This window comes from Quercus robur, chromosome 10 (assembly GCF_932294415.1).
Source record: "Quercus robur chromosome 10, dhQueRobu3.1, whole genome shotgun sequence".
NCBI lineage: Eukaryota > Viridiplantae > Streptophyta > Magnoliopsida > Fagales > Fagaceae > Quercus > Quercus robur.
The window spans coordinates 3,195,884-3,211,978 of record NC_065543.1 but is presented as its reverse complement, the minus strand read 5'-3'; the positions used below and the strand labels follow the sequence as shown (position 1 = coordinate 3,211,978).

The following is a 16,095-nucleotide window of genomic DNA, read 5'->3' as shown; positions in this document are numbered from 1 at the left end:
ACTTCCAAGTTGGGGACCTTGTACTACGGAAAGTAATGGGTGACACTAGAGATCCTTCACAAGGAAAACTCGGCCCCAACTGGGAGGGACCCTACAGAATTGCAGCATGGCAAAGGAAGGGCACCTTCCACCTCGAGACAATGGACGGACAAAAGTTGCAGCACCCTTGGAACACGGAGCATCTACGGAAATACTACCAGTAGAGAGAATATGGAGAACAAGCGATTTCCCAGTTTATTTTATTTTTTAGCTACAATTTACTAGTTTTTCTTTGACTTTGCTACAATCTTTTTATGCCTTTTTAAGCCCAAGGGGGCAGATACTTTTTCTACAAACGCATTTTCTTTAAAAAAGAATATTCAGACACAACTTTGATTTTCAACATGGATTTTTATTATGAATGGATAGGCTACACAAAGTTGACGGATCACCCAAAGGGTGAAATTACTCACAAAGTCCACAAAGTGGACGGATCACTTAAATGGTGAAATTACTTACAAAGTCCACAAAATGGATGGATCACCCAAAGAGTGAAATTACTCAGTCCACAAAGTGGATGGATCACCCAAATGGTGAAATTACTCACAAAGTCCACAAAATGGACGGACCATCCAAGGGTGAAATAACTTACAAAGTCCACAAAGTGGACGGATCACTTAAAGGGTGAAATTACTTACAAAGTCCACAAAGTGGACGGATCACCCAAAGGGTGAAATTACTCAGTCCACAAAGTGAACGGATCACCCAAAGGGTGAAATTACTCAGTCCACAAAGTGGACGGATCACCCAAAGGGTGAAATTACTCACAAAGTCCACAAAATGGACGGACCACCCAAGGGTGAAATAACTTACAAAGTCCACAAAGTGGACGGATCACTTAAAGGGTGAAATTACTTACAAAGTCCACAAAATGGACGGATCACCCAAAGGGTGAAATTACTCAGTCCACAAAGTGAACGAATCACCCAAAGGGTGAAATTACTCAGTCCACAAAGTGGATGGATCACCCAAAGGGTGAAATTACTCACAAAGTCCACAAAATGGACGGACCACCCAAGGGTGAAATAACTTACAAAGTCCACAAAGTGGATGGATCACTTAAAGGGTGAAATTACTTACAAAGTCCACAAAATGGACGGACCACCCAATGGTGAAATAACTTACAAAGTCCACAAAGTGGACGGATCACCCAAAGGATGAAATTACTTAGTCCACAAAGTGGACGGATCACCCAAAGGGTGAAATTACTTACAAAGTCCACAAAGTGGACGGATCACCCAAAAGTTAAATAATTTACAAAGTCCACAAGGTGGACGGATCACCCAAAGGTGAAATAATTTACAAAGTCCACAAAGTGGACGGATCACCCTAAAATAATTAAAGTCCACAAAATGGATGGATTGTGCATAAGCTGGAAATACTCGTGTTAGATGGATAAAAAGAAAACATGTATAACTAGACGGATACCAAACCGTCAACAAATTTATACAAAACTACATAGGCGGTTGTTTTTTCAATCTCTCCTTTCTAAAGAGGACGGATATTTATGCATTAATGACGGATGAAACCCCTAGGGGGCAATTGTTTAGTACAAAAATAAAGGACGGATCGTTCTCCAAACGGATACAAAAAAGAAAAAAAGAGATGTAATATTAATCTACATTTTTTGGTCGGCATCTTGGACATTCTTCGCTGGAACTGACTCTCCGTCACCCTGAACCGCATCTTCACCAAAGAGGTCGTCTGTATTCTCTGAAGCTACGGGCAAAGCAAACGTCTGATCTTGGTCATTGACATCTATCATTGACACGTCCAGTTCAGGGTAGGCTTTCTTAACTTGACGGAGTGCATCATCAAAGCCTTGAAGGAACGATCTCCCAAGCTCGCCTAATAAGGCGTCGGAGTCACGGTATTCACGAATCGCAACCTCCTTAGCTTGACAGAGATTTTCCTTCAAGTCTTGGACTTCCTTTTCTTTGGCTTCCAGAGCCTTCCCAGCTTCCTCTGTCCTCTGCTCAAGCTCTTTTCTCGCCTGTTCTGAAAGGTCGAACTTCTTCTCCATTGTAGACTTCCAATTGTGAAGTTGACCAAGTTCATCCTCCGTCTGCTCTGCCTTTGCTCGTACACATTCCAGAGCCGCCTCACGATTTAGACACCGGTCCATTAGGCCCTTCATCATAACCAAGGACTGAAATAAACAAGTTAAAAGGTGTTAAACAAAAAGCTAAGCAGAGTAGACGGACTCAAATCGACGGATCAAAGTTACCTGTGCAACGGCAAAGAGACCCGTCTCCCCCATTGCCTCCGTCGAATGATTGCCCAAGTCCTCGTAGTCCTCCAAGGAAATAATTGATGAAAGTTTCTCCAAGGCAAATTTGGAGTCGTCACGGAGGAGAGGAGGAGGTTTCTCTTGGCTAGTGGACGGGGCTTTCATTAAGCCCTTGCCAGATCCTTGTTTGGCTGGGGTGACGGTCTTCGCACCCTTAGCCATCAACCCTACGACGGGTTCCAAAGGGACCTTTTGCTGCTTATGTGGACGGTCAGATTTGGACGACTGTTTCCTCTTTACCAACGACACCGTCCCCTTAGGAACCACAACCTCGCCGGACTCCTTTTGCTTGGAGGCCTGAGATTTTATCAGTGCCCTCCTCTTTGCGTTGTCCATCTCTGTAATACAGGACAGATAAAGTTATTTACATAAATTAAAACTATTTATGCGCAGTAAAGGATGACGGACTTATGTCTGTGAACTCTTTCGTCGTATCTGATGGCTTCACGGGTAGGTTCAGGACCGTCACAATACCAATGGATTGTTTTCGGATTTACCAACTTCGCCCAAGTCCTTTCTTCCGACTTCGTCTTCTGGAAAATCCTTTCAAGGAAACTAAACTCCTCAATACGAACTTGTGGGCGCCGTTTACCTGCAGAGAAAATAGACGGTTAAAGGAAAGAACTATAGCTGACGGATGTAAGAAACATTTACATAATTGACGGATGCATATGAGATGAATGTAAAACCCCCCAAGTTGTGTCGACGGGCATGTACTTCGTCTCTCCTGGACGGCTCATCCATCCGTCACCTTCTAGGAAGAAATAACGACTCTTCCAGTCTCTATTTAAGTCAGGCTTTTCAAAAATAACCTTCAGCAACGGGCTCCTACTGGCAAAACTATAAATTCCCCTTGACCTGTCAATCTCGTCTGGACGATAGCAATGAAGGAATTCACGCACCGTCAGCCTCCAAGCACCGTCTGTCATTGCACCATAGAGAATCTCCATGGCTATGAAGACCCTCCAGGCATTTGGGGATATCTAGTTGACGGACAGACCCAGATATTTTAATAGCTCTCTATGCAATGTACTTAGCGGAAACCTAAGTCCCGCCTTCAGCATCTGTTCATACACTTCGACACCTTCTACCCTGTCATAATAGCATTTCTCTGATACATAGGGTAGACGGATTGGAATGTAGTCCGGAATTTGAAAGTTTACCCTAAATGTGCTGAAATGTTTCTCTTTAATGACGGAATTGAATTTATGCACCGTCTACTCTCGTAGCATGATGAACTCCCTAAGTCCATCAACACAGACAACGGGTCCCAACGGTAGATCCTCGCCGTCATCAGACGTTTCTTCTACTTCAACCATCTCCATATCCTCATCTGTTGAGGACGAGGAAGAGGCGGACGGACTCCTCTCTTCGCCAGGACTCTCTTGGTCTTTATGACCGGACGGGTATACTTCCTCATATTCCGTCCCGTCACGAACTACTGACTGATTACTTGACACACTAGACATTTCCTACAATTGACGGTAAAACCTAAGACTGACGGATCTAAAAGTATTGACGGTTGTGTAGATCTAGCTAAATATAATTGCCAAATACAAGACTTGTAAATGAGAATAGCGATACTCACCGTTCTTTGAAGTAACTGAAGGTCGACGGTTGTATGGTCGATGGGTATGTATGTACGACGGATTGCTCTGACAAGGTTGACGGTGGCGCTCTGACAATGTGTTTTGGCTGTAAAATGAAGAAATGAGGATTGAGAAGTGTTATATATATACCTGAAGTGCACGGAAGACGAAGCGACGCTTCGATCCGATAGAAAATCCAATCAAAAAGCGACACGTGGCTGCTCATAAATGCTTGACAACCTGTCATCAAATAATCGCAATCCGTCTCCTCCTGGAAAACCGTCAACTTCAGTAATCTTAAGCCGCCGTCCTAAACTTTCTTTGACTGTCAACCTCAAATAACACCAAACCGTCACCCTAAGTGTCTGTCCATATAAGTAACGACGGACCCATAGGGTGAAGGGGGCAACTGAAGGGGCAAAATTTAGCATAATGGATTTTTACCACATTGGGCCTAACGGATCCAAGCCCATGAGCTGGCAACAGTTGAGCCCAAGGCCTAGAGCAATTCCATATTCTTGTTACACACGTAGAGTCTCCAAGGAAATCAGAAACCTAGCGCAAAGAGTATTCCGGAAGATACGTGCGTTAATCCCCTCTACAAGGAAATGTCTTGTCCATCACGTTTGGGTTTACTCAAGAGGATTCCTATAAGGAAAAGACTTCTACATCAAAGAGGAGAGGTCAACCTACTACTATAAAAGCCTCAATACCCTCGCAAATCAAGATACGCATAATTCACCCTCTCTAGCACTCTAGAACTGAGAACAATTCTAACTTGACCGTCGGAGGGTATTTGGCCGACACCACACCGATGCCCTTGACGAGATCACTTCTTTCTTCTTGCAGGTTGTTAGTTTGAGCAAGCGCGGATCGTGTAGCTCACTGGTTATTTTACGGCATTATCAACTTGCTTGTTGCTCACTTCTAGCTCATCATCACCATCACTTGCCATTTTTGAATAAATGAAGCTCCTACTAGTAGTAGTAGTAGTATCAATGAGTGTTATATACAGGAAAAAAAATAAAAATAAATAAAACGATGAGATAACTAGACAAGAGTAGTACTGTAAAAAATAATAGTGGTGTGATCAGCCAATGTGTCAGGATTGTTTATTTTATTGTGGTGGAGAAAAAACATATGTTAGGTATATGCAAATGCGTCAGATAGATATTACTATGTTTGGTCAAAGGTCACGGTTTTAAAAATTGGACTGAACCAGTCTGTCTGACTATTTCAACCATAAAATGTGTAAAATTTAGTAATTTACGTAGTTTTTTCTAAAAATGATCTACATCAGTTTATATATAATTATTTAAATTTACAAGTTAGCCAAAATAACTGTGTAAATTTATACTGATACCATTCATTTTGTATTTAGTAGTTTTTCCTTCTTTACAAATCTCAAGAATAAATGAAGAAAGTATATGATAATTATTGTGTGTGAAAAAAGAGAAATAACTATAAAAAAAATTAAGAAAAACTGATATTTTAATAAAATTTAGTATAAAATTGATAATTTGATGTATGGTGTTTTTGAAAAATAAGTATGTAAAATAGAAAAAGTAGGTTTTTATGCTAAAATAAAGAGAAATTTTTGCACGAGCTGATACAAATGCCAAGGGTTTAAAACTTTAAATTCTCTCCCCCATCCTTATAATCCTGGAATTATTAAAATTTAAAAAAAAAAAAAAAAAAAAAAAAAAAAAAAAAGAGGTTATTCATGACGTTCCAAGAGCATTGTAACTCAATTGACACTTTCTTAGAATTTCCAAGAGAAACATTGAGGTGGCTTCAAGTTTTTAAAGTTGTAACCCAGCCAGTTATAGGGAATGGTTGGTTGATCAAACTTTATTCATTAACATTCTGAAAGATTTTCAGAGTTCAGACAAGTATTTTATTGAAAAATCTTGATTTAATAAATTCTAGCCAAGTTTAGTTGTAAGTTGTTTAACTTTTGTTTGAAATTTTTTTCAAGATAGTGAGGGGGAACACCAAATTGTTGAGTAGATACAATGGTTTTACAAGCATGAAAATATTAGCATGACACATTAATTACAGTCACGATTACCGAATTATTGCATTGCATGAAGTTAGCATGTTGAAGTGAATTTGAGCTTGTAGCATCATAAGATCTGCTATTTCTGAAATTCTTGACGTCAATGACATTACATCTACTTGGTAAACTCAATTCTTCATGAACACCAAGACCTGAAACGTCCACCAAAGGTGTAGACGCTTAAGGTTTATTTACAGTAGGAATCTCCAAGAGACCTAGAGCTTTTGGTCATGAAGTCAATCATTCTTGAGCAACTAAAACTACCTGTTTACCAACGTTGAGGCCAGAAAATAGCCCAACAAGGGCTGCTGGACCACTCTCAAGGCCTTCAGCTATGTCTTCCAAATATACAATATTCCCTTCAGCAATGTGAGGCAGAACCAAATCCAGAAACTTCGGGTAAAGGTGATAGTAATCAAAAACCACAAATGCTTTCATATGAACCCGTTTGTAAATCATGTGTGTTAAATTGTACACGCCTTCCGGCTTCTCAAGGTTGTACTGTGAGATCATGCCACAAACAGCAATGCGACCATGGGTCCTCATGTTGAGTAGCACTGCATCAAGCATTTTTCCCCCAACATTCTCAAAGTAAATATCAATACCTTCAGGAAAGTACCTGAAAAAACAATATAACATTCACACTAGATTGAGACCAGCAATATGATATAGAAGTCCAAAAGACTCTTGTTTTCCCTAGTAAATAGAGTAAAACTTAATATATCATGCTCCTACCTTATTGTTTATCTATCTTTTCCTTTTGTAATGAAGGCTTGAAAGACAAATTAATCCACAATATAACCAATTTTTTCCCATAAAAAATTTCCAAGGCATAAAATATATATGAAAGGATGTCCTCTTCCTTGAGAACAAGGATGTCCAATGTTTTCTTCAGTATCAAATCAGTGACCCTGTTAAAGACTGAAATGATATTTTATATTCTGATTAGAACAAATATTATTACTAACCTTTTCAAAGCTGCATCCAAGTCAGACTCTTCTTTATAGTTGAATGCCTCATCGAACTTGAGTTTGTTCTTCAGCAAATCAACCTTGTTGCAGAAAGGATGAAGGACGAAAACAAAAGCAAACAGAAAAATGCTGGTTAGTGAGGCTGCCCACTGGTCAGGCAGACCAACTCATAAATAAGATTTGAAGTTGCCAAAGTGTGCAGGGGTGATCAATATCTATTATGATTTGTGAAAATGGACAAGGGTGGCATATTTTGACCTGAAATTTTATCTTTGGCATGTGACTCGCAAATATATTAGACACGGTATAGGACAAATACATTAATATCAGTGAACATATATGTTTATACTTGTTATAGTGTCTGTTTGCATGCATATGGACCATCAATAGGAAAACAATTTTCAAATTAATAACCATAATACTTACTTTAAAAAATTCATAACAACCAAATAGTTCTGTACTAATCTTAGGTAAGGAAAAGAGAATATCTACACTTCAAACGAGATTTAAAAATGACTACACAAAAGTGTCCACTAGTTTATACTTAACTCTTCAAATGTTTATATTTGTTCCTTTTATCTTTTGGTCCCTGAGAACATGGCAAATTGGGAGGAAAATTTCGAGTTAGATTGCAATGGTTCACTAGATTTTTGTACATTTATATATGTATTAAGATGAATGCAACTATGTGCTAGCCAGTAGAGAAGAGAGTTGTTCATTTAGGAATTAAGATGAAGTTTCTCAACAGTAGAACTGATTCGGATCAAACCCATATTAGTTGGACACAACCAATTGAATCAAGCACATCAAATTATAAATAGAATGGAATAATCAATATTAATTGAATTGAAACATTGAGCACTCATATTCAAGAAGTCACCTTTTCTTTGCTTCCAGCACTTCCAACAACATAGCAGCCTAACAGCTTTGCAAACTGCCCAACAAGCTGACCAACTGCCCCAGAAGCTGCTGAAACGAAGACATACTCTCCTTTCTTAGGAGAGCAAACCTCATAAAAACCACCATAAGCAGTTAAACCAGGCATACCTACACATAAGGAAAATGTTTAATGAGCTTTTGGCAAAAAGCAAGACAATTGTTAACACAGCATGCTAAAAAAACCTAGCCAAATTACTTGCAATATGTGATCTGTAATGGTATTAATTACTACAGGATGACCTCAATCTCAAGATATAACATCAGCTAGGTGATCCAATAATGGCAGTTTAAAAAAATTGTCCCACTTACAACTTAGTTGCTACAATCAGACTCATCATATATAAGAGTTAATAGAAAATGAGTTCTATTTTGGATAGACTTACCAAGAATACCAGTATAGTAGGACAGTGGCACATCAGTGTGTTCGATTTTAAACAAAGTCTGAAAATCTGTCATCAAACTATATTCTTCCCATCCAGTTCTTCCCCAAACTAAGTCACCTTTCTTGAATTTTGGATTCCCGGAATCTACAACTTTTGCCACTCCAAATCCAACAATGGGCTACATAATTTCAACATCAAATTCATTATTAAAGTACACAATTGAAACAAGATCAATCTGATACCCCTCATAAACCATAGTAGATGTATCTTATTTTATTTTGTTTCATAAAACCAGTAGATATAACCTTAAGCTCTTAGTTGGCCAAAAGATCTATGATAATCAAATCTATCATTATATTTATGCAATTAAAATATTGGTTTTAGATTTTTGTGTCTTTGGTATTACTCAACAAAATAAGATTATCAATATTCATAGGAATCATAGCTATAACTTTGGAAAAAAAAAAAAAAAAGTGGGACTCTGCTTTGACTCACCGAACCGGGCACCAAGGAATCGGTTGACTTCTTCATACGATTACGCATATAAGGATCACAGGACAGGTACAGATTCTTCACTAAAAGCCCATTTGAACCTTCTGGGACCTTCAACTTTATGGTACCATTGGTTTTAAGGTACATGTCTGATTCTTTAGGGAAACCAGACACATAGTCCTTGAAGATCACTTGCTTGTTGCTCACTTCTAGCTCATTATCACCACCACCACTTGCCATTGATAACAAAGCTCTTACTGTATATTAGCAATACAATCAAATTATGCGGGTTGGTTTTAAGGCTCTTGGGTTGTCTTTTTAAAGCGTTTGCAAGAAAGTTGAGGTTGTTTTATAGTATGGAAAAATAATTGATGCAATTTTTAACGACTATTTTATATGTTACATTGTAACCAGCTGCCACTTTTACATACATTATCAATTTTTTTATACTATTGTTGTAGCGTTTCAGGTGGTCTTAGAAATTTTTTAAGAAATTTAGTGACGTAAGCGAATGCGTCAGGATTGATTTATTGTGTGAAAAGAAATAGGGGTAATTCTGGTGCCACAACCTATCCTACAACTATTTGCACAACTTTCACATGTGACAAGCTATACCATCACCTTAGAGCATCAGCATTGAAGAATGCTACTCTATCCTATTTTACCATCTCAAAAAGTTACTTTATCAATTATACCATACCATTTTACAATACACCCTACATCCAAAAACTCTATTATTTTACTTTTTCATTAAAATATTATTTTTTTAATCTTTATTTATTATTTCTTTCACATCATCTCTTTTTTTCAACTAAGGGGTGGAATAAAATATATATATATATTTTTTAGCATAGTTGCAAAAAATTATGCAATAGTGCGGTTTAGCATTGTTTGATGCAAGTGTTTTTGTCCTCTAAAATGTCAAAAATGCCTTAAATATGACTTTAGCATTTTTCAATGCTAGTGCTCTTAGGCCCACCAACATACCACAGCACTTAACTTTAGTTATTTCAAATTTCCAATTAATAAATACCACCGTAACTTTACTCCTTTCTTCTTCTTCCTACCAGAGCCCATATGTGAAAAAGCTTCAGCCCCAAAACAAATTGCAGCGGCTGGAGTACGGTGGTGAGAAAATGGAAACCTCACTCCGGAAGACACCGTCCCATGCCAGAAAATAAAAACCCAACCTTGAGAAACATTACCTCTCCGCCGAAAAACCAAAACCCACTGCTCCTTGAATCCGCGAAAAGCATTCCGTCTCAGATAGTAGCGTAGTGAATGCCGACTCTTTTGCGGTATGTTTACATTCTTACCCACACTTTGGGCATGAAGTAAATAAATAATCATCAATCACTACTACACTACTTTCTAGAGTTTTTTTTTTTAATATTCTATTTCTGGAGGTCCATTTTATAGTAAAAGTTTGTTAGTTTTTCATTAATTTCAAGTTATACATGATGTTTACTCTCTAGAGTTTATTTTATTCTATTTTTTGAGGGCCACTTCTATAATCTATATATATAAAAAAGGAGAGCTTGAGTGGTATTGTTTTGCACATAGAATCATAGATGACGGTTTTGTTGAGTCATTCTGGTTTTGTTTCTAAGTCAATATCACAAAGGATTTTTCACTATTTTATGGAGAGAGAGAGAGAGTTCAGTTATATTGCCAGAGGAGGGCGAGAGAACGTGAAGAGTGAGTGGATTATATTATAGTGTGGGTGCTATTAACCGGTGCTATACAGCACCCATGTGATAAAATTTAAAATAAACTATTCATTTTTTTAGGAATATAGAAAAAGCTATATATGTATTAAATGTGTGTCAATTTAGGTGGAGAAAGTCAAATCATTTTACAACCTGACCAAAATACCCTTGAATCCAAAATTGAAAAAACGTGTTTTTTATCTCTAAGTACAATGCCATAATATTCTCAAAATGAAAATATAACACCCAAAAAAGAAATAAAAATAAAATAAAAAAGACAACAGAAGCATCAATTAACAATGGCATAATATAGTCATAGTGGGAGAAGAAACAATGGCATAAGATTGTCAAAAATAACAAAATATTGGATTCAATCCCAATTCAAAAATACAAGTTCAAGAGCTTCTACCTAACATTTTAAACAAAATATTGGATTCAATCACATTTCACTTGAAGTACACGTTTTCCTTTTTTTTGCACCATTTGAGGAAGTACAAGTCTCTTTCTCCAAACACGTAGAGATGTTATGACCAACATGCTCGCAAAGCCCACAAGTCTTCTTTTGCTTTCCTAATTCTCTTCCGCCTTTCATTCGTTTTTGCTTTGGATGGTCTTTTGTTTTTGATAATGGAGGACAATTAATGAAACAATCTCCATCAATCACACCATTAACATTGGCATCAACTACATTTTCCTTGCCTACTAAATTTTCATCATTCAACACTAGCAAATCTTTTTCACTTAATGAGACTTCACAACACCAACAAGATGGTAAATACAATGGTGGAATATGGTAACAATCTTTGTAAAGGAATAGACTAAGAATGTGACGACAAATTCAATACGGTTTTCTTGATAAACTGAATATTGTGTTGCTCTCTCAACCTCCTTTTGAAAAATTTTGAAAGCATAAGGTGTCAAAACCTTGTGTGCTTGGACTTCTTCTAATGGTGACAATGTTCTTAAAGAAGAACCTCTAAATGTCTCTAACATTGTATCATATGATTCTGTTTGCTCAATATCTTCAATGGCAAGATCAACCTAAGATTGTAAATAATAAAATAAATTAAAAACTTTTATTTGACATATAAAGACTACAAATATTAACAAACAAAACAAATTATACAACAAAAGAAATCAATGGTAAGTATTGACTTGTTTAATAAGTTGCATCAAGTTTATGTGAGAACTAACAAACTGTTTAATAAAGGCATTTATACTTTCCGATCTTCTAGTTGTTGTCATTCCACCAAAAAAATGTCCTTGAAGGTAACATGGTACCCAAAAGTGCTTAATTTGATATAAACCAATTACATGCTTGTTAGTAAGCATGTCATACTTTTCCATAACTTGAGTCCATTGACCCTTAAATTCTTCAAATGAGTCTAACTTGTAGAACTCTATGCACCAATTTGAATATCGATTACAAAGAATAGATGTAAACCAATCACTAAACTTAGCAGTAATATGCCATATACAAAAGGCATGTTTTGTGAATGGTAATTCTTTTGATATTGCCTCCGTAATCCATGGATCTTGATCTATCAAAATTGTCTTGGGTTGTTTCTTCATTAAACATGCAAAATTCTGCTAATAAAAAAAATTATTAGAATATGTAAACATTTCAAATGATATGTATTAATGTTAGCTACTAATCATGGGATTCAGACTTTTCAGCACAAAAATTAGCCCAATAAATTGCAACTTTCTTGAACAAGGGGAACCAATACAATAATATAAACAAGAAAAATTGCATCTTGACTGAAGTGAACTCCACCCCATGCAGCAATTAAAAACACAACTACCCCCATTAGCTCTTTTTTTATTATAATATAAATAAGTAAGCTTTTATTGAAACAACAAACAGTATTTATCCCCATTTGCTCATAAATTTCTAATTGATTTTGCTTCTTTCACATACAAATAGAAAGAAGAATCTCAATTCTCACTCATCTAATAGTTTATACAAAACCCAAAATTCCATTTTCAATTCCACGCAAAACAAGCAGAAAATAACACCAAGAATTCCAACACAAACAAACCATTTTCACCCAAGAAACAAAACGCTAATTAAATAAAATGGAAAAATAGTTGTACAAATTTATAAGATAAATAGAGTACCTTCATTAGCCATCGAAAAGCACAAGTTGTTTCATTTCGAAAATCAGTGCACAACCTAAGAGAATCGGCTTTCCATGATTATTGACACCAACAAAAATGCTAAAAGGCATATCATAAGCATTTACATTGTAAGTAGTATAAAAAACAATCACATCTCTATATTTTTTGTACCAATCAAAACTATGAGGGTGCGACCAAAAAATATGCTCTAACCTTTTCTCTTCATCAGTTGTGAATGCATATTGAAACTTAGAATTCCTTTCTTTAGCAACTTTACAAAATTGTAAGAGATCCACAGCATCATTCACAGCATGCATCTTTCTCATTTTCACATAAAGATTACAAATATCCCATTGAAAAAATGGAAGATGTCCAAGTTTCACATTTTTCTTAGGTTCCATGACACGTATTATTTTTCTAACTGAAAGTCCAGCTTCTTTGAATAAGAGAATGCAATTTTTATCATCTTCAGTGATAACTTGATTGGCCGGAAGAAATCGTACACTCGAAAGGGACAACAATTCATGATTGTGATCTACAACAAAAATAGTGGCGCGCCATTCTTTCGGAAAAATGTCTATTGACTTTCACAATAAAATAGTTAGATGAGTTTTGCATCCACATTTTAAAGATTTCCTATTTCGTTGCTCCTTAGATGGATCCACCATTTTTAGTGGTTGTCTACGTTCCCAATGACAAAAGAATTACGTCTTCCTATTTCTCCATTTTTTTTTTCTGCAAACGACCTTTTCGAATTGTAAAACCATTTTGATTTGCATAATTTTTATAGAAAACGAAAGCTTCTTCTTCACTAAGAAAACATTGACCAACAAAAGGCTCAAATTCATTTTCTATTGAATTTATATCCTCATATTCTTCAATAACCCCCGTCTCATCTATTGGACATTCATTCCAATCAATTATTTCCCCTCCATATGTGTTATTATTTTTTCCATCATTTGGAAACTCATTTAACTCAAATATGTGTTATTATTTTTTCCATCATTTGGAAACTCATTTAACTCAACACAATTTCTTGAAACACTTCCATGAATCTCATTTGCAATTAAATCGTCATCAATTTCTGCCATATTAAAACAAGAATTAAAAAAAAAATCAATATCATATTATATGTTAAATGAAATATGAATTACAAACAAAATAAAAAAATAATAGTACCTTCTTAAGGTAGTTCATTTAAGTCAAAGTAATTCATTGGAACAAGTTTATGAGTCTCACTTGCAACTAAGTTGTCATCCATTTGCGCTACATTAAAACAAGATTAAAACAATCAATATTCAATATCATATTTTATGATAAATGAAAAAAAAAATGATACAAATAAAATAAAATAATAGTTCATTCTTGAAGTAATTCATTTAAGTTAAAACAATTCCTTTTAACAACTTGATGAGTCTCAATTACATATTCAAGCATCCAAGAACTTAGAATAGTGGTCTCTCTCTCTCTCTCTCTCTCTCTCTCTGAGTTAGTATATGTTAACTTGATAACACAAAACTGATGAACCTCTTAGAAAGTCGAAATGTGCAGATAAGAGCTACAGTATGGTAAAATATCTTGCTGCAAGAAATCAAGAGTGTAGACCAAGGCTACAAATTTGTTGCAGATAGGTGGAAGGTCTACTAAAATTACATACTTCTCAATGTCCAATTTAAGCAATACATTGATTTTTATTTATTTATTTATTTAATTTTTATGAATCAAATATTTTATTGGTATTGGAACAAGAAATACAATCTATACAGTATACAAAGACCAAAACATGAATAGGCAATAGCGACCAAAACTCCTAAGCCAGAAACCCATTCCACCTTTACTCAAAAAAAAAAGAAACCCATTCCACCAATGAAACCCACCAAAAAAACAAAGTTAACATGGACATTAATAGCACAATACTAGAAGATGGTTTTGAATCATAGATGCACTATCCAGTAAGATATTTCCAGTGATATTTTCAAATAATTTGAAAATAGAAATAATTGTTATTATTTTTTTAGCTAGAGTAAGATAGATATAATATATTTTATTGGTTAATAGGATTTTTTTTTTTTTTTCCATTTAAGGGCCACAGGCCATTGCCTAATCTATATATCTATATACTAATATTTAAAAGCTAAAACAATAAATATAATATTTATTGTTGCTATGCTCCAATTAAGCCACATCACAACAGGATTTCAGTTCACTTTGGTCCAATTCGGTCTTTTTTCAGTCCATTTGGTCAACTTTGGTCCAGTTCTGTACAATTCGATCCAGTATAATTTAATTCGGTCTATTTCGGTCCAGTTCAATCCAATTCGGTCCATTTGGTCAACTGCGGTCCAGTTCAGTCCACTTCAATCTAGTTCGTTCCAATTTAGTCCACCTAGGTCCATTCAGTCCAATTTAGTCCACTTTGATTAATTTCGGTCTACTTAAGTTCATTTGGTCTATTTCGATCTATTCGGTCCAGCCTAATTTAATTCTGTCTATTTCGGTCCAGTTTAATTCAATTCAGTCCATTCGATCAACCTCGGTCCAATTTAGTCCACTTCAATCCAGTTCAGTCCATATTGGTCTATTCGGTCCAGTTCGGTCTACTTGGATAAATTTCGGTCCAGTTCAGTCAAATTTGGTCCACTTCGGTTTACTTAGATCCACTTCGGTTCATTCGGTCCACTTCAGTTTATTTGGTCTATTTCAGTCCATTTGGTCCAATTCGGTCCATTTCTTTGATTCAAGTAGAAGTTAGTTATTTCTTTGTGGTTTCATGTTGGACTACACTATATATGATGAGAGTGGAATTACTCAATGATTTTCCAATACATGGATAAAGATTTTTTTTTATTCTTTATTTCGTTACATCGTGGATTCTAGAAAAGTTCCTAAAAATATCTATATGGACCACAATAGATTCACTTTTTGTATATACAAGCTAAAAGAAATTACCCTCGAATCTTTATAGGATATGCAGTAATTAAAATTTCGTTTTCTTTTGAAATATTAAGTTCTTGAAAATTGATATCTATAAAATAAATGAAATTATCTCTTTTGAAATATTATTAGAGCATCATGTGCAAGTTGACTTAATGGTTGAGCTGTTACTCGCAAGTGAATAAGAGACTAAAGATGATGAGGGACTATTAACGTCCTCATATGATCACATTACTCCTTTCAACTTGAAAATGAAACCAATATTCATTCAACCAATATATAAATAAATAAATATATATATATATAGGACTTTGTTAACAGGGTGATTGGACGTGATTTGACAAGTGAATAGTTTAACTAATAGGACTGTAATTACTTTATTACCCCTAAGTATGTGTATAGTACATAGCAGTGTGAGGTTTTTTGGTCTTTTTGTCTCATACTTAGTCCAGCGATTCGAATTTTTTTTCTAAATAACAATAAATATTAAAAAATTTAGTTAATTGTCACATTTCAAAATAATTTTGAAAACTAGCATCTCGAGTCTTTAAAACTCGAGTTCCAAGATA

At 35.5% G+C, this 16,095-nt stretch overlaps 3 protein-coding genes across 10 annotated transcripts in view; all 3 read right to left on the bottom strand.

Annotated features, from left to right (window-relative positions):
- LOC126702345 (2-alkenal reductase (NADP(+)-dependent)-like) overlaps positions 1–9,117 on the bottom strand; it is a 65,539-nt gene extending 56,422 nt beyond the window's left edge. For 2 of the 4 annotated variants that reach the window (XR_007647730.1, XR_007647731.1), the window contains exons 1-5: positions 8,766–9,117; positions 8,271–8,448; positions 7,829–7,995; positions 6,946–7,028; positions 6,130–6,596 (exon numbers count right to left, since the gene is read on the bottom strand). Coding sequence is in view for 1 of the 4 variants with exons in the window: in XM_050401037.1 (XP_050256994.1) it covers positions 6,218–6,596; positions 6,946–7,028; positions 7,829–7,995; positions 8,271–8,448; positions 8,766–9,002 (1,044 nt within the window). In the remaining 3 variants the exon portion in view is untranslated. Of the gene's footprint in view, positions 1–5,973; positions 6,597–6,945; positions 7,029–7,828; positions 7,996–8,270; positions 8,449–8,765 lie in introns of those variants that run through there. The other 2 variants (XR_007647732.1, XM_050401037.1) reach the window with 2 other exon arrangements.
- LOC126702341 (2-alkenal reductase (NADP(+)-dependent)-like) overlaps positions 1–16,095 on the bottom strand; it is a 141,443-nt gene that overhangs the window by 102,433 nt on the left and 22,915 nt on the right. The window lies entirely within an intron of this gene.
- LOC126702348 (uncharacterized) lies at positions 1,570–3,922 on the bottom strand. Its single transcript, XM_050401039.1, has 2 exons — positions 2,267–3,922; positions 1,570–2,188 (listed from the first exon to the last, which is right to left on the bottom strand). Exons 1-2 carry the CDS (start codon positions 2,663–2,665, stop codon positions 1,658–1,660), a joined length of 930 nt encoding a protein of 309 aa, XP_050256996.1. The 5' UTR covers positions 2,666–3,922; the 3' UTR covers positions 1,570–1,657.

Excerpts from the sequence above, each read along its gene's own strand:
- LOC126702348 (XM_050401039.1), bottom strand. The coding sequence starts at position 2,665 with ATGGACAACGCAAAGAGGAGGGCACTGATAAAATCTCAGGCCTCCAAG. Across the intron at positions 2,189-2,266 it reads GTCTCTTTGCCGTTGCACAG|TCCTTGGTTATGATGAAGGG; the intron begins GTAACTTTGATC and ends TGTTTATTTCAG.